This window comes from Oreochromis niloticus, linkage group LG11 (assembly GCF_001858045.2).
Source record: "Oreochromis niloticus isolate F11D_XX linkage group LG11, O_niloticus_UMD_NMBU, whole genome shotgun sequence".
Lineage (NCBI taxonomy): Eukaryota > Metazoa > Chordata > Actinopteri > Cichliformes > Cichlidae > Oreochromis > Oreochromis niloticus.
In genome coordinates this window covers 37371864-37390406 of record NC_031976.2, presented here as the reverse complement: position 1 = coordinate 37390406, position 18543 = coordinate 37371864, and the positions used below count along the sequence as shown (strand labels likewise).

General features: G+C 44.2%; 1 protein-coding gene and 1 long non-coding RNA gene across 5 annotated transcripts in view; one reads left to right on the top strand and one right to left on the bottom strand.

Annotated features, from left to right (window-relative positions):
* col6a4a (collagen, type VI, alpha 4a) overlaps positions 1-18543 on the top strand; it is a 75345-nt gene that overhangs the window by 10111 nt on the left and 46691 nt on the right. For all 4 annotated transcript variants that reach the window (XM_019364405.2, XM_019364404.1, XM_019364407.1 and 1 more), the window contains 2 exons: positions 5440-5511; positions 18232-18329. In XM_019364405.2, the coding sequence (XP_019219950.1) occupies positions 18254-18329 (76 nt within the window). In that variant the 5' untranslated portion in view covers positions 5440-5511; positions 18232-18253. The remainder of the gene's footprint in view (positions 1-5439; positions 5512-18231; positions 18330-18543) is intronic.
* Positions 2584-4271, bottom strand: LOC112848163 (uncharacterized). The gene is made up of 2 exons (XR_003222121.1): positions 3823-4271; positions 2584-3020 (listed from the first exon to the last, which is right to left on the bottom strand). It is a non-coding gene; the product is annotated as an uncharacterized LOC112848163 (long non-coding RNA).

The following is an 18543-nucleotide window of genomic DNA, read 5'->3' as shown; positions in this document are numbered from 1 at the left end:
TGTGAAGTTTTCACCATAGTTGAGCTGTCAGAGATCGTCTGTCCCACTTTCATTGTTTTATTCTGGAAACATGAACCCAGCTGCAGCAGCAGCAGCTGCAGTAGCTGCAGCAGCAGGGTCTTATGATGTTTTAGTTTTGGCACATGAACAGAAACAGTTAGTTTCAGCGTCTTTTTAACATCTTCTGATGTTCTGAAATGAGCTGAAACTTGTGCATCCGGCAAAGAGTTTAAACTGTGACTCTCGCTGACTCAGTTTTTGCAGCTGGCCTGTTTTATATTCACAGAGCATCAGCTGATGGCGCAGACATTCTGTGTTGTTTATATTTCTGCTGTTTTAAACAATTAAAATCTAAAAAAAGCTCCAGGTACTAACTCAGTGACACTATAAAAAGCACCGATGATAGTTTGTCCTGTCAGCTGACCTCTGATTGGATGAAACAAACAGACTGAGTTTACGCCTCACTGAAAGAAAGGAGCATACATCGAGATGCCAAATTAGGAGAGAGCTCGTCGTCCCGGCGGTCGCCTGAGAGCAGATGAGCCGAGCAGGTGTGATGGAGGCTTTCGTGCACATGTTGAGTCTGTTTATTGGAAGCAGAGACGTCCCTGCAGACACGCCACTCCTCCGCTCATATCTGATTAATTTTTTCCTGTTTATCTGCTCTGGGGCAGGACACTGGCCTCACAGCAGGAAGTGCCTTTGGTTTTGTGTATTTTCTCTGTACACATGCTAAACTGGTGGATCAGCAGGAACTTTGGAGGGTGAAGCAAAAACTGAAAAGTGGTCGTCCAGTGCTCCGGCTGGTGGATTCATCCTCACATGAATGGAAATTAAATCTCGTCAGTGCGCCATAATCTGTACTTTGATTCATAGACTCAGCAGCTTTGCATGATTAGCTGTCCAAAATAAGCCGGCTTTATCTTACACTGGGCCACAGCTGTTCTTACCCTTCTTCTGATTGGCTGCCCCTGACAAACAGAGGGCTTGAGGTGGGTGTGGCTTCTGTGACATCAAACAGATTAAAAGAAAGCAGTCTGCAAGCTGAGCTTTGGGCTCATGGGGATTACTGTACATGCACTGAGCTCAGTGTTGGAACCATCCGTGTTTAATATGAACATCCACCACAGGCTAAAGAGGCATGACAAGAAATAATGAAAAGCACGCTAGGTCCACTTTAACACGAATGTCTCCATTAAACAGGACTGTCAGAGCTCCACGTCTTCTCGAATGCTTTCTTTCCTTGTGAGAAAACAGAGAGTAATATTCCCTATAATCACGTGTTTCCATGACCCCGTCATCAGGATGTAGTCTGTTCTCCCGAGCTGATCTTCAGTATGTTCATCCTGGCTCCGCCCCTTTACCACAGCTAACATCTGTATCAAATCAACACAGCTTTAAGATTCAGTGACTTATAATTGACACTTCAGGTTGTACGCGATACTTCCAGCCCCCTGTCCTGTTTTCATAACAGCTGATGACATCACACTCTTTAACCCTCCAATATGTCCTCCTGTGTGACTCCTGCGCTGGCACCAATGCATGTTCAAAGATCAGCACATTCCCGTTTGAGAGGAGGCGGGGCTGGTGACGGCTCTCGCAAACACAGGAATTTCACTGGGGAGACTGGAAGTGGTGTGGGACCATTGTTGTTGTTCTTCATCAGTTTTTTCTCTTTGTTCATATTTTTATTTCCATTGGTTACGTTTGGAGACCAGGGCTATGGTTTTGGTTAACACGAACCCTTTTCAGTATTCACCACAAAAACTGTAATGACACAGTCTGGCATCATGAACTGTCCTAAGCACAACAGGAAAGTCATTTTGAGAGTTACCACACTTCATGTAAAATGTGAATCTTTCTTCACTGTTTTTTCCTTTTGAACTTGAAGAAACTTCACTCTGAGCCTCCTACAGTATCTCGTACAGTATTATAGAAACTGTTCACACTTTTAAAATCTGTCTTGGGTGGTCGCATCACTCAGACCACCTTGTTTTCAAAAGTGAAAATGTTAATGTCTTGTGATGTAGCTTAGCAATAAGCTGCTGGTAATTTCTGACTCATGGTGTAGGCATCAGCTTTGTGGTCGGGTTGTTAGTGCAACAAACCTGAAAGAACTCCTGTTACTTCTTACCAAAGAACACACACCTGTTACTTTCATTAATAAAACAGCATCTACAGGTTTCAGACACCACGTTTTAAAGCCTCAGTTAGCATTCTAGCTGCAGCCGTGTTAGATTTTTGTACCAGAAGTAAGAATTTTAATTTGAGGGTGGAGTGCTCGTCTATCGTCTAATGCTAGCTAGCTTAATTCTCAAGCTGGGAGCATCACACAAAAACAGGTTCCTGCTAATTAGTGCTTAGAGTTTTACTCTGCAAAACCAGAGCTCTGCCTTCTTGGACTGTCTGTTAGCACAGTGACCTCACAGCAGCCATGTTATTTGTAGCACTTATGTGGAGTTGTATACAGAACCAATGGATAACTACCAAGGTAATGAGTAATTTGGGCTAGTATCAGAAGATAAAGAACGACTCTTAGAGCTCTGGTACATGAATGGCAGAGAAACCAGACAAACACAGTTGTGTGGCTTAAAAGTGCTTTAGTGATTTTAAGCCTTTTAAAAGGATTTTGTAAACAACACAGTGTTACAACAGGTTTTAACAGAACTTCAAGTATAAAATTCTCCCCCAAAGTAGCAAAAACAATAGAATAAAATAAAATTGTGCACAAGTAAAAGTATTAGTCTTTTTTAAGTCCAAATGGTACCGGTGGGGCCCATGACAAACGGGTGTATCGCAATAGAGTCCGTCCAATGGTAAGAGTGTGTGTGATTGTCTATCCTACCGTACTACTCGTACAGTAGAGGTAGTAGTCCATCAATGTGCAAATGAGTGTGCGTGTGTATGTATATCGTCTCCTAGGATCTTGGGTCGGCTCGCCATCCAGTGAACACTGGAACACTCTGGGTTCTGGAATCGCTGACCTGGTCTTTGGATTCATCCCATATAAAAAACCTGACCTATAAACAATGGTCAAATATATGTCACGAACAATTTACGAATAACTCTCACAAATTAAACTAAAGTAGTGTCACAGTGCAGTAACTACTATTCAGATCAGCTATCATCAATTCAATCATCATCAGTTCAGTCATGTTGTACAACATTAAAATATCAAGTTTCAAAGTATCAATATCCAAAATTTCACAGTATCAAGGTTCAATACTTGTTTGTAACCTGCAGTAACATTAAAGATTATCTACAAGGTTTCAAACATTCAGGAATTATAGTCACCATATAATTCACTTTCATTGTAAAACATTAATTACATTCATCAGAATAAACTCACTGTACATATATATCTAATCACAAATAAATAAGTATACTACCCCTTCTAAGAAATGGAATAATATGCAAATGCTTATCAGAAATTGAACAAAGTGCAAACAATCAGGTTCAATAACATGTAAACACAAGGACTCAGTCCACAAATAGGAGTATTAAAATAGATGTGCTTAATCCTGCTTGTACCATAGGCCTACTAGTACAAGTGGAAATACACTAAAAATTACCTCCAAGTATTCAATACTGAGTATTCTAAAACAACAGATTGACATCAAAATTAAACAGGAAGCAGGATAAAGTCTGCTTACAATTATCTCTCATAAAGTTACTTTTAGCTGCTTTAAACATTTACAGCTTTCACATGTTAATGACTTGGTCAACGATCTAACTAACATAGCAACAGTGCGTTTCAGAGACATCCAACAACTGTACCCACACTCCGCACATCACGTGTCTGATTAGCCACATTTAGCTTACCGCCGTCGAGTGTATGCTCAGCGTTTACGTAAAGCCACAGCTCAGTAAACCTTCCGGTTTCGCTCTGCCCTCGATAGCAAAGTTTTAGTCCGCCTGCTCTGTTCGGCTGTAGAAGCAAGAGACTGCAAACTTGGGAGCTGGCACTAAGGAGGGACAAGAGCTGCATAGAGCTTCACCGATTGGCTGACATGCGAGGAGTGGAGTAAAACAATAGGCTCTCATCAGAGCTCATCAACCCTCTGAGAAAACTTAACCCTTGTTTGACCAGAGCATATCATATTTAATCTGCGTCCCTTCCATGTTTAAATAAATGTATTGATCTCGTTTCACTTTTATTAAACAAGGACAGTAAGAACAGGAACAATGAACATAAAATGTTTTACTTTTTCTTCTCTTTTGTTTGAGATGATTTTAGGAACTGGGTTACATATTGGTCACTTGATGTCATTAAAAATGCTCCAAAAGGCTCCAACAGCACAAACATCTCTGTCTCTCTTCCACAGCATGTCTTTATCCTGTCTTCCTTCTCTCACCCCAACCAATCACAGCAGATGGCCCCGCCCCTCCCTGAGCCTGGTTCTGCCGGAGGTTTCTTCCTGTTAAAAGGGAGTTTTTCCTTCCCACTGTCGCCAAAGTGCTGCTCATAGGGGGTCATATGATTGTTGGGTCTACCTTACAATATAAAGTGCCTCAAGGCGACTGTTGTAAATTGAAAGAGGATCCAGCTCAGGGAATTAGCTGAGGTGAAGCCTTCAGCTGCTGCATCTTCTTTGCTAATGTTTCATTAGCGCCCCTGCTGCAAACTGCAGGAACACCTGTGAAGTCCTTTTGGTAAACAGCTCTGCCCTAACCCTAAATGTAACAGACTTCAGCTGCTGTGCAGTTTTCTGTGACTGTGCTGTTGCTGCTTGGTGAATGTTCAGAGTCTAGAACAACAGACATCGAATCTGACATTGTCTGTACTTTAACATGACCAGGAAAAGGGTACTGGCACTTCAAATAAACCTCAGAGTCGAGCACATGAAGACGAGGAAACCAAACGCTGTTTTAGTTTTGATTTGTTTGACTTACAGTCTGAAGGTTTGCTGCTTCCCGCTGCAACATGTAAATTAGCACTGGTTTCCTAGACAGAACATGAAGGAATACCTGCACTTCAAACATGACAGCTTTAGTCCCAGTGCAGAGCAGCACCAGTCACAGGAGATGCAACATCATTCTGATACAACATGAAAAGAGGTTTGCAGCTGTGCAGCAACTGTATGCAGGGGAACGCAGCTTCGATGTAACATCCAGCAGAAAACTTCCAAACTGAATCCAATGAAGGTCACCAGCTAATGACATCTGGCAACGAGATCAGCTGATCTCACGGCTGAGTTCTGAAGTTACACGTTAGATGGCCCTTTGACCAAAGCAGAAACCAAGCTGCATGATGGAAATGTGGACATAGGTCTCTGTGCAGCTGCAGCTCCTCATTGAACAGATGTCTAAAACCAACGAGGTTAATTAGATAAACCCAGAGTTCCTCCTGTGAGTGAGCGTTTGGCATATCGAGGCAGTGTTGCAGGTGAAGCTACTGGTTGCTGATGCTGACTCTTCTTTTTTGTTTTTGTGATCCAGGATCATCAGAGTCTCCTGACCACCCGTCATCCAGCTGAAGTGTCCTCGAGCCGAGCGCCGACTCTCTGCCAGGTAGTCTCTTCACTTCTATCATTGGCCATGAGTGTTCATAAACATGTGACAACTGTTTGGTTTCTCCTTGCACCTCCCAGCTGATTCACTGCACACATATACTGAGCACTTGAAATAAGCTGTGAAACCTTCAGTGTTTAATTAACATTTCATCACAGATGCTTGAATCTTTGTTCTTCTTCTTTGGTGCTTTAATCTCGCCTCAGAGGGATTCACCTCCTCCACTCTGGCTGCTGCGGTGACTTTTGTTGGTTTGTGAAGCTCATCGTGGAGTTTTATTAGTGGCTGAAGCTGATGTTGGGTCGTCTCTGATCCTCTCTGTGGTTTTCATATGTTGTTGCTTAGTTTAAGTTGTGACAGGAAGTAATTACATAATTAGCTTTAGCTCCGGCTTTCTCCAGGATGTTACTGCAACAAATCCATAATGAGGAGTTTCCTGCAGATAACTATCGGTTTTAGTTCTGATTCCTTCGAGTTTGCTGTTTGATATTCTCTCACACGGGGAACATTTGTCCTCAAATTCTCCCTTTGATGTTTTCTTAGCATTGCTAGCATTTTTATTTTCATGGGAGCTTTGACCAAGAATGCAAACAAACAAGTCAAAAGGGGCTTTCTCACATTAAAAAGTGCTGAAAAAGCTGCTGCTCCAGTGTTCAAAAGGAAAACATAAAAAAGCATCTGAAAACACAGCATGTCGGAATTCAGTTTCAGTCAGTTTCCAGCAACATGAAACACAGAAGGCTCCTAATGAAGAGCTCTGTCTCCGTAGCTCCTCAAAAACATGTCAGAAAGTGTTTTACAAAGAAAAGCATCAGAACCAGGACCACATGGTTCTGTGGAGGGTCTTGGAGTCCTTCCCTGCATCAGAAATTTAATTTCTGGTGAATTTTGTGACATTGATTTATGATGCAAATATAAATGCCTGCGTTCGCCTAAAACACAAAAATCAAATGATGTATCAGCACTTTCATGTTTTTACTGCCTGGGACAAATATATGCATTCTAAATACCAACCATTCGCCCTGAAATCCACAAGTATGGCACTACATATCTTACTCATAAATATCCACATCAGCCTCCTGATTCAGATCTTTGTCTTAGTGTTTACATCTCAACCCACAAAGCGAAGTTGAAAACCAGCGGACAGAGAACTCAGAGTGATCGCCACAGGTAGAAACGGAGGCTGCAGCCTGACTGCTCATCACTCAGGCTCTGGCTGCGGGGCTCGGGTCTGCATGCGCTCAGCTCTAACATCAGTGTGGGTTCTTGGCTAACTTAGCGTTAGCATGCTGTCTGTGCAGACACTTGCAAAGACCCAAAGCTGTGTTAGCAGCTTCTGTCCAATGCATTTTACTGTCACACTCTTGACCTGTTGTGCAATAAAAATAAAAGTAACATCCACATCTCCGCTCCTCAAAAACTGTATTGCTGTAGTGCTCCACCATTTTCTCCCTTCCAGCTGATTGCGACCCAGTGCTGTGTGCATTTTAGTTTTATTTTGTTGATTATTGTATTTTTTCTCCATGTTTCCTGTTTTATTTTGAAGGAGTCTTGTGTTCTTTGTTCATTGTGTTTAGTTTCACTTCCCCTGTCCTGTCATTAGGTTCATGTCAGTTTCCCCATGTGTTCCCACTTCCCCTGATCACCTCCTGTGTGTATTTAAGTCCTCTGTTTTCTGTGTGTTTTTGTCAGGTCGTCTGTTAACTCCACCATAGTCACAGTCATAGTGTTTCACAGTTTTTCTCAGTGTTTTATAGTTTTCCTAGTTTCCATGTTTTTCACGTGCCATCATCCAAATAAAGGATCACTTTTTGTTAAACCCTGCAACTCCTCTTCAGTGTCTGCTTCTGGGTCCGTTCAACAAAACACGCCGGCGTACCCCGCCGTGAAAAAAAAACTTTTTTTTTTCTTTCAGTCTGAACTGAAGAACATTTGTAATGCAAGTAACAACATAACTATAACTAATGTAATTATTGAATTTAGTGCAACCGTACCTACAACCGTTCAGCACTCATTACTCCATTAACACCACCTGCTAGATTGAAAACTCTGCTATTGTATTCTGAAGGTGATGAGCCACTAGTGGAGTATTCCTCGCTTGAAAGGACAAATTCTGTTGAAACCTAACGATCCCAAACACAGCAAACACATCCGTGCAGCTGAAGCTGCTGCCTGAACCTGATGGCTGTGCTGAGTCTGTAGCAGAAGAAATCAAGATGACATCAGTTCATCCTGAAAATAATAAAATAATTAAATTAAATAAAAAATATGAGGAACACTTGAAAATGCTGCAATGTGAAGCTTTGGGGTCACACTTGCATACATCTATGTTATTATCCATGTCCATCATACACATCCAACGCTGTCACATGACGAGGAAATGCGAGGAGACAACGATGAGACTTCACAGTTTCAAACCTGTGCTGATGCACTCAGACTTCCACACATTTAACGGACACGTGCACTGAAGTGGTGCTGGTGAGGGGGTGATTCTCAGCAGCTTGTTTCCTGTTACTAACATCATCACTTCCTGGTTTGAACCACCTTCAGCACAGAGACTGAATCAGCTCAGACTCCTGCTGCTGTCTCTGGCTGCACCGGCCTGATGTTTGAGCCAGTTTATGTCCTCGGTGCATTAACAATACTCTGTAATTTACGTTGTTTGTTTTCTGTGGTGACTACCATTATCAGATTTTAGCCCCAGAGGTATTCGCTGAGAATTCTGGAAAACCACAAATATTTTTAAGTAACAGAGCTTTGGTTGGTTTCCCACCTCTGAACAAGAACATGCTGATGGATTTTAGTTTTATGTAGTTCTCAGCTTTGAACCTTCACTTCACTGCCCTCTTTTCAGGCTCCATTAATATTCGTTCCATTTTAAACACACTTTCAGTAAATTAAGCTAATGCGGGACACCTCGTCAGAGCTGCCAGACATGAAGTTTGGAGGGCTGCTGACGGTTCTGGCTTTTTTAATGATTATAACTCTGTTGGTCCAAATCAATAACACCAGCCTGCTGGTTAGCTAACGCATGTTTACAGTGCTTCCATTGTGTTTGTATTACTCTTACAGCTGTGCATATTTTTATTTTCACATCTCCAAAATCCTAAATAATGGGAGAAACATGCATAAAACGAATCCCAGAAGTTTAGGCCCTGAATAAATCTGACCACACCTCGACGCAGATGTCAGCTGGTCAGGGTAGGTCGTCAAGCCTCTGGACCACCTGCAAGGTGATGAGCCCACTAGGAATATCCGGGCCTGGCCAGCTTTCAGAACTGAAGAACCCACTCGGATGAGGTGAAACATCTTCATGAACTTAAGAAGTCGGGTTGCCTTCAGTTCAGAGAGGCTGCAGGAAGAGCCAGAGAAAGATAAATTGTGAGTCAAAGCTACCTCAGTAGCTCCCAGAACAAAAGCAGAGGGCTGAAACGAGCTGACGAGACGAATGAATAACAAATGCATGGCACGTTTTTCTTCTCGGCTGTTTTTGAAGTAGTGAAATTTTCCCTTATAATTAAGATCTGATTTAGCAAATTGGTGCATCTGATACCGAGTTTGTACTTTAGAAATATCCTGAAATTAACTGGTTGCTGTGACTGGTTGGATCCGGTTTGAAGGATTGGTAAGAGTAATCGGCACAGATCTCGGATCTGCATTTCCAGTGAAAAGCAACAGTAGGGCTGGATTTGGTGAGATGTAATCTCAGGAAGCGTTTTAAACTGAGGAGACTCTCATTGGTCAGAATAACCAGCCCCTGGAGTTTGTAGCCATGGAAACATTGGCTTTCCCTGAGTGAACAAACACGCTGACAGGTTTCCATGCTGAGTGAAGAACCTGAACCGGGACTGAAACCAGATATGACAGATCTGTGTGACCCGGGATTTTCAGTCATTAACAGTTTAAACATGTTGGAAATATAAACCTCTGATAACTTCAGTGGTAGATAAAAGATGACCGGGCTGAGATTTGCATTTCAGATTGTTAAAAGGAAAAAGAAACAGATGTTCTTTCACACTGAAATTTATTCTTTAGAAAAAAAGACTCTTTGCTCTTTGCTTTCCAACCAAACGTAGACTTTTTTAAATTTCTCTGAGTGTTGCCTGTCTGACCAGTTTAGCCTCCTCTATCAAAGTTAGAACAAACACACAATGATGAACGATGGACTCGAAGGCTTGCACACTCGCATCGTTTTGAAGACGTTTCTTGTTCAGACCCGTCTGAAGTTTCTCACCACATGAGTCCATATTTTTCTAGATTCTGCCTGTAAGTGTGTTAATGAGCTGCCGAGTGGCTGAAACATCTGGATCGTTTCACTGTGCTCCAAAGTTCTGAACAAATCCCTCAAATCCATCTTTTAGCTGCCTCTGTTGTTTCACTGTTCTCTTTGAAGAGTGAACGTACTGAGATGAGCCCATGCATTTTTCATCAGTGCTTTTCCTTGAACCTCACAGAGTAGATGCATAAAGATTCGTCTGCTGGTACTGAAGGTTTAAACGCCCATCAGCTGCTGAAAGCAGAGCTGTGGCTGCTTTCTGTCAGAGTTGCTCCAAACTTTGGTTTCTATACATCAGAATAACAAATTCCTTGGTTTAGATTATCCAGAGCACAAACATCTGCCTTTCAAACACTTCTTTAATCAGGGAGGGAAGTGCGTCCCCCAACGGGCCCCCGGGACGTCTGGGTGTCCTGTGTGTTTGACAGAGACTTTACATCATGCAGCAGAGCTTCAAGCTGTGCATTCTTCACTCTAAACATTAAAACTGCAGTGACTCAGACTGTCTGCATCCTGATGGACCTCCATGTTTTTCTTTTTTGAAAGTTTACTTGTCTTCTTCTTAGCCCACCCACCTGCTGGTTGGTGCAAAATGTTCCCTGATGGAGACATGCTTAAAAAAAACCACATCAGATCATTCAATGGCCAAATGTATCTGGACACATCCTGTCCATGCTCTAACCACCTCTGTTCTCCTGCTTTGAGGGCTTCTGCAGGGATTTCTTCCCACCAGCTCCATGTGTCTGGATACTGATATCATTGAGTCCGCTGATAATTTTCTTGATTACACTTTACTTTGGAGGGCTGCTCAGGTATTGACCACCCAAGGATGATTAATGACTCATTCGTTCTTCTACTACTGGTCCATCCCTTGACTCTTACTTTGAAATTTCAGTCACTGCTTCCTGTTTCCCCACTGGCTGTCTTGGTGCTGTTGTGGTGCTCTTCAGCATAATTTCCTCTGGTAACTTCTCCTTCCACCTCCTCCATGTTGGCCTGCAGTTGGTGCTGCTCTGAAAGTGCTGTAACTAAGTTTAAGAATATAATCCACCCACTGTTATCATCTTCAATGCCCTGTACCAACATAGAGCAGAGCAGCTATCTGAACGCTACTCCAACAGAGGTCGATTATCTTGTTAGTAATTTTACCTCCTCACTACGTACGACTCTGGATACTGTAGCTCCTGTGAAAACTAAGGCCTCAAATCAGAAGTACCTGACTCCGTGGTATAATTCTCAAACACGTAGCCTAAAGCAGATAACTCGTAAGCTGGAGAGGAAATGGCGTGTCACAAATTTAGAGGATCATCATTTAGCCTGGAGAAATAGTTTGCTGCTTTATAAGAAAGCCCTCCGCAAAGCCAGAACATCTTACTATTCATCACTGATTGAAGAAAATAAGAACAACCCCAGGTTTCTCTTCAGCACTGTAGCCAGGCTGACAAACAGTCAGAGCTCTACTGAGCCAACAATCCCTTTAACATTAACTAGTAATGACTTCATGAACTTCTTCACAAATAAAATTTTTATCATTAGAGAAAAAATGACCAATAATCATCCCACAGATGTAATATTATCTACAGCTACTTTTAGTACCATCGATGTTAAGTTAGACTCTTTTTCTCCAATTGATCTTTCTGAGTTAACTTCAATAATTACTTCCTCCAAACCATCAACGTGTCTTTTAGACCCCATTCCTACAAAACTGCTCAAAGAAGTCCTGCCATTAATTAATGCTTCAATCTTAAATATGATCAACCTATCTCTAATAATCGGCTATGTACCACAGGCCTTCAAGCTGGCAAACATGTCACCTCAACACAGACTCTCAGGTCTCATGAGCTGGATCATCAGAGCAGGAGAAGCTTAAGGCTGAAGTGAGACACGGTGGTCTCTGTTCGGACATGTGCTCTCAAGATGTGAATCTGTGGAGGTCGCTAATCTCATCCAGGGTCAGCCCTAATTGCGGTGCTGCTCGGGGGCACAGCCTCTTCGTGCGTGCTGGCAGCTGAAAACAAACACAGTGATCGGCTCCTTTTAGACATTTTTCTCATTAAATTGTGTTTGTGAATTTTTAACAATGCCATTGTTGATGATGGTCGCTGTTAGACCCTCGCTTAACGATTTTAGTGGGGCTGGGAAACTCAACCAAGTATTCCAAGCAGCCAGACTGCTTCCAGCTGGACAGGTAATCCCTGTAAGGCAGCCGTCTGAGACCTGAAACGGTCCCGAGTCCACCTCCGCTCCTGGTGAGCGTGATGACTGTCTGTAGCTGGAGCCGACATGTGTGAGCGGAGCCAGGAAGCGATTTAGGTTTAGTGTTGGTGGCAGGCTTCATGTTAGTCATGTGACAGGAGACATTAACTGACGGACGTTTGAGCCTCATTATTTTTTATTTGCTTTTGTCTTCATCATTTCTGCTCAGTACAAACAGCCGCCCTGATGTTACGCTGCATTTAGACGCTGGACCGCTCCCTGCGTGCAGAGGCATCGCAGGATGTTAGAAAGACAGGAGCAACAAAAACAGCAGAGCACAAACAGTCTGCAGCATCGATTCAGGCCAAAGCACCGAGTCTGCTTTCTGCAGAGACAGAGAGAAACTCCAGTGACTGTGGTGCAGAGAAAGACTCCTAGCAGTAACACTCACATCTGTGCAGAGACCTTCAGGATTGAAGCTCATATATAAATGAATGAAAGATGGCCGTGTGCCTAACTTCAGGGGTCACTTCATGTCGATAATTCAGAGGGTCGTTTTCACTCCCCTGCAGTCACACTTCTGCGACACACCCACAAACTCTCTCAGCATGAATGAACTTGTCTGTGATGACCTTTAACGGGTTTGTGACGTCAGACATCTAAAGACTGACAGGGATGGACGGACGCTTTGTCCTCTCTCATCTTTCTTTCTGCTCTGAGGCTCTGAGGCCCCGCCCTGCTCCCGTTCATCATCCATTATCTCTTCCTTTTCTCTTCACCCCAGCAGAGACGTTAAATAAGTCGCCGTGTGGTCACAGCAGAGGTGTGCGACTGTTTCAGCTGTGTGGTGTTTATTCTCTGTCTGTGCTTGTTCAGAGCTCTGGTAGGAGCAGCTCCAGGTTCTCCTGAGTGTTTCATTAACCGTTTCAGTGAAGCTCGTTCTTGTTCTGCATTATGAAAATGTTCCTGTCTCCAGACCAAACATGACATTCAGTCTCACTTTACCTGCATGCATGTAGCTGTCAAGCTCCCTCCTTTTTCCTTTTTCATTCATCGCTAAAGGACGGCTGATGAGCGTCTCCTGTCTGTGACATCAGGAATCTCCACAGCAGTCACACAGTCTTTGACCTTATAGGTTTGAACATAACGCTGTGTGAGAACTGCTTCTTGAAGGCTGGGCTGACGCACATTTGTGATGCTTCATAGAGCCTCAAACACTGGTGATTAATATAGAGCTGTTTTTGTCAGAGGCCGCCTCCTCAGGAGACGCTGACGTTGCCAAGTCGGCTCTTGGAGGTTGGCATAAATCAGCCACATCGTCCCACTTGGATCGTTTTGCTCAGTCCAGGATTTCACTCGCTGTTTGAGGCTCTGAAAAGTACCTGGCTAAGCTTTTGCCCCATCACAGCAGTAACCCTGCTCCTCCACAGGTATGTGACTCTGATGCCTGGAGGTGTTTTCAGTGGATGTCCAGGGGATGAGAAGCAGCAACACCAGGAGAAACGAGCAGCCCACATGACATTAAGTCAGACAGAGGTCGGGGTGGGCGTGGGTTCCAGAGCGTTCTGCAGATGCACAGCGACAGTGGGCAGGTTTAAAGCAGGTAAACAATTCACTTGTATGTGACGTGGACGATCGAATAGGGGGGACTTGGCTGCTGGATTCAGGGTTAGAACTGAGCCGTGAGCTGATGTGGGCTGGCACGAGACCAGCTGAGTTTGATCTTGCGGGCTGCCGCAGCTATTCCCGGTTCGTTTCTCAACTGTGTGTGGCGCTCTGAGTTACCGTGTGGTCAGACGGCATTTCCTAGTTCCAGGCTCTCCAGCCAGCGGCGTCGAGAGGATAGGCTTGCTCAACACGAGAGCTGGAGTGAGAAGTCCAGTCTCAGCTCCTCTTTGACCTCCACAGCTGAGGCTTTGAATGTGGGATTGTTGGTCGGACACAGATTCATGTTAGAAATGTTCCAGCTTCATGCAGCTGTCCACGATTCAGAAATATGTGCATTCTCCTAAACTCTGCTCGGAGGGCCCAAACTGTCCTCCAGTGCGCCTGCAGAGAACGTCGGCTCTATAATGTCCTCATCAGTGAGGAGAACCTCCTGCATGTGTGACACCAGTTTGAACTGGAAACCATGAGCCATTCATTCTTTTACATCAAACATCTACGGTCCATAGAGCCAACAGGAAAGGGCTGCTCACGCTCCGAGTAAATACAGTTGGAGGTCTGTGTAAATAGAGCTGGACCTCACTTCAATCAGCCTGTCACTGGAGCGCTGATGACCTCCACATGCTTCGCATTAGAATAACCCTCCCCCAAATCCTCCTCCACTCACAGGGCCTCCAGCATCAGACCCGTGATTAAACACAGGCCTGAAATACGCTCGTGGGCGCACGCATGTTCATACATGTAGACAGAGAGAGGGAGGCGTGAGCTGGATTACAGCCGTCCAATAAATGAAGCCCACACAGATCCAGAGATTCGTATTGTCACTTTTACTGCCTGGAGGATGAAGCAGATTTATCTGCAGTACCTTGTAAAAGGATCGAGCCGAATTTCCTTGAAATCTTTATTAGCTGGTATCAGCTGGTGAAATTCACTGGAGATGTGCGCCAGCAGGAGATGAGGGAGGCTCCAGGAAGAAGACGAGTATGGAAACCATCATTCAGGACAGATCATTAACATATTATGCAGTTTATTCATTGGGAAATTAAAGATAAACTAAAAGCCAGTAAAACCTTCTGATCAGTCAGTTCTGAGTACTGAAGATTGAGGCTGAGGTTTGTAGTTGTTGCAGACTGGCTGTTTATAGACACCTTCAAATCCTCACTCGAGTACCATCCAGGACGCATGTTAGTCAGATTTCTTGTTTTGATTTGACGACGGCTCACCTGCACGTCGTGCACGATTGTGTCGTCGTGTGAGTGTGAACAATTCGTCGGAGCACCCAGACGATGGTCGTCTGTCCGTAAACAACATTCTTCGTTCTCACTGCTGTGCATATGTTTGTGAATCATCTGAGGATGGGCACGCTGTCCACACCTCTGATAGAGATCCTAACAAACAGGTCAGTCCCTGCTGGGACAGAGGCAGTAAAAGACGGACGGCTGTGCAGCACTAACAGCAAACACCTGAAGCTAACGAGGCTCATTAAAGTGCATCAGAGGGTTCACAGCCACCTGTGTGTGGTGCTGGATAACCGTCCTCTGCTGTACTTTTCTCTCGTCTCCTGAGTGAACCCAGCCTGTTCTGCTTTGGAGGACCTCTCAGGCTCCTCCAGATGTGATGACCTTCTGGCGTGGACCTCGATCTTCAGGTCATCCCACAGTCAGGCCGGACTTCTGGAGCTTGTTTGTTGCAATATTAACTGATCCCCACAGTGTGCCACTGCTTCCCTGTGGGGCATCTTTCTCCAGGTCATCCTCAGCATACTGCAGTCTGACTTGAAGTTGTATCTTCTGCAGAAGTTTTTGGCGGTCCGTTCCTCTGCAGGGTTCTAGCGATCGTCTCCTTTGAGACTACGATTCTCATCTTGGCTAACTCGTTCACTCGCTTCTTCTCAGCTCTTTAGACTTATCGTTATTTTTCCCCAGAATATTCCAGATGTTTGCTTCCTACCTCCTCCAGGCTTCTTCTGCTCTCTGTGGCTCTCTTTGAGTTTCTTGATGTTCTTGCTCCCGTTTTCGACATTTTGAAATGCTGTGATAACTTTGTACATCCACCTCCTGCTGTGTGAGCATCACCAGATCTTTTTCTCAAAGCCAGATCTGATTTCTTTTGTTTTTGTCCTGATGTTCTCTCAGTGACAGCTCGAACCATCGCTGATGTTTTGCACTGTGTGTAAATTAGAAGATGACCCTCAGTTTGAACTTGATTTGCTTTATTCAGCTTTAAACATGAAAGTGCATCATTGCACAGCAGTGCTCTGTGCTGTGAGTCACTTAATAAAATTGATCCTGGTGATTTTATAATTCTGTGCAAATAAAAAAAAATCATTTGTTTCGAAATGCTTTGCAGAAAAAAAGCACTAATACAAACAACATGTTAGCAGCTTCTTCTTAAACTGTTGACATGTGGATTCTGTCATCTGTGCTTTATGGTGTGATCGTTTACATGTAAAATTTCTGAATCTGTTTGGTTAGCATGTGGCTAAATGCATGCTAACTGTGACCCAACCCTGGAACATCAGACCGCTCCTCTCATCGTTCACTCCTCCGTTTGCCCTGCTCTTCTAATGAGATGGTAACGGAACACAAACATATTAAATACTGATGTTGTTTTGTTGTGAGATGATCTGAGCAGGAGTTCAGGGAGGACGGAGTTTGAAATGAGGAAGTAAACAGAGAGCAGAGACTTTATGGTGGCAGGCGTGAGACGAGAAAGTAGAGAGGCAGTAAATACCAGCAGGAAGCTCCTCTGCATCTGATGCACCATCGTCCAGAGAACATTTAAAATATTCTCTCATTCATCCGGCCTGTGATGTGGCCAGACAGTGTCTGCCTACAGATCTCAGGAAATGGCACCATGAGGCGGTAAGGAGAGCCAGATGATGCTGTGAAGTCTTCTGGCTGCGAACACCAGAAACAGTCTGACTCATCTGGCTGCTGAGGCGCAGAGTGGAGCTGCACGTGGAGTTATCGTGTTTGGCCCAACGGCTGCAGAAAATAGCTGAGGATGTCTGAGGGTTTAGCCTGTTTTACACACACTGTATATAAAAGATGGACGTAGCCACTGGTTGGTGTGTTGGTGGATACGAGTAAGTGAAGGACACAGAAACATTTCATTAACCTTAGAGCGTACCCCTCGATCAGCTCGCTCGTCCTTTCTGGATTCGTTTTCAAAATTACCCTCATGGTTTTGAATTATGTCCGACCTGAAACCAGCGACTGAGACCTCAAAGTTCACTGAGCTGTCAGATCAGGAACACTTCAATACAAAGAGACCTCTTTACAACTAGAGGAGTCGCCCCCTGCTGGACATTAGAAAAAATACAGGTTTAACACGCTAACAGGCTTCCCACCTGGATGCTACAGATGCTGCTCCATCTAGATTCACATGGGATAAAACACTTTTGACTAAATTCCGATTTCCTGATTCCTGCTGGCTCCTCCCCTGCCGTGTCCCTGACTCCACGGCAACGCTGAAGTTATTCAGACTGAGCGTCACATCTTATTTCCTGTCAGCGCGCTCACACGCCGAGTTTTAATAGTTTCCCCGTGTCTGACACTGATTTACAGATGCCGCACAGACATGATTGGCAACCTCGTAGTTGTCGCTCAATGATTTGTAGCTTTTATTCCGGTGCTGCGGTTCTGGTTTCACAGCACTCCGAGAAGATGAGTTCATGGCTGCGAGCACGAATGTGTCATTTCAATAATTATACTGAAACTTTCAACATCACTGGGCTCCAACCAAAGCCGGGTGCGGCGGGCGGGGTCATCTGCGTGACACACTCAGTGAACCATTTCAGCTTGATTAAAAACTGACCAATCAGGAAGCTCCATCTTCATCATTGTGAGCTACATCTCACATGTCTCAGCTCAGAGGCGGGGCTGGAAGTGATTTACTTTGCTGGATGCAGCAATTTTTGCACGGCTTCTTTACAGTTACAGATTGGGAAACATCAGATAATTCCTGTCATATGTTGACATGCAAATCCAGATCCATATTTCCTGCTGAAGTTGTGCAGAGAGTGTGGAGGGAGGGTTCATCCTCGGCTGCAGATGCAGACTGCGGACTGTTGTCCTGATGCATGCCTTACAAACACTGTGTGCATTAATAAACACCATGTCATCCATGCATTCATTAACAATTTATTAGACGAATCCTTTAAACCTTTATTTAAAAAATGATTAAAGTTACACATAATTGTCCAATAATTTAACCTGGACAATTGTAAATATCTTAACTGGGCCTGAAATATCACATAATTATTATCATATTATCATCACAAATATTGTTCCTCCCCTCGTGTCTCTGCTGTGTTTCTGTCTCTATTATATAACAAAAGTCTGTTTTGGCACAAAAAGCTTCTGCACACATCTACTCATCCTCAAACAGCGTCACGTTTCTGTTCCCAGGATGGAGCAGATGTTTGTCGGAGCGTTCGATATCCGTGCCAGTAAAATACTTTATGTGCTGATTTTATGACAAAACGAAATCAGCCCCCCCCCCCCCCACCCCCCCACCCCGCCTCCCGCTGTGATGGAGCTGCTTCCAAATGTGAAACAGACTTTGTGTTTCTGTCGCAGGTACAGAGAAACCCGATCCAGCATGGAGGGGAGGCGGGCTGCTCTGGTCGGCCTCATCATGGCGGCGTGTTTCTACAGCAGCGGCGCTCAGACGACAGGTGGGTGTGATTATGCAGCTTATGGCTATCAGTGAAAGTATGACATCAGTGAAAGCTGTTTATACCATCCATACACTGACTGACACACACACACACACACACACACACACACACACACACACACACACACACACACCAGCTGGACCTCACGCGTGTGGTAAGTTTTGGAGTTCACACACGGAGCACTAACCCTGCACAGGAATGTGTTTGCAGC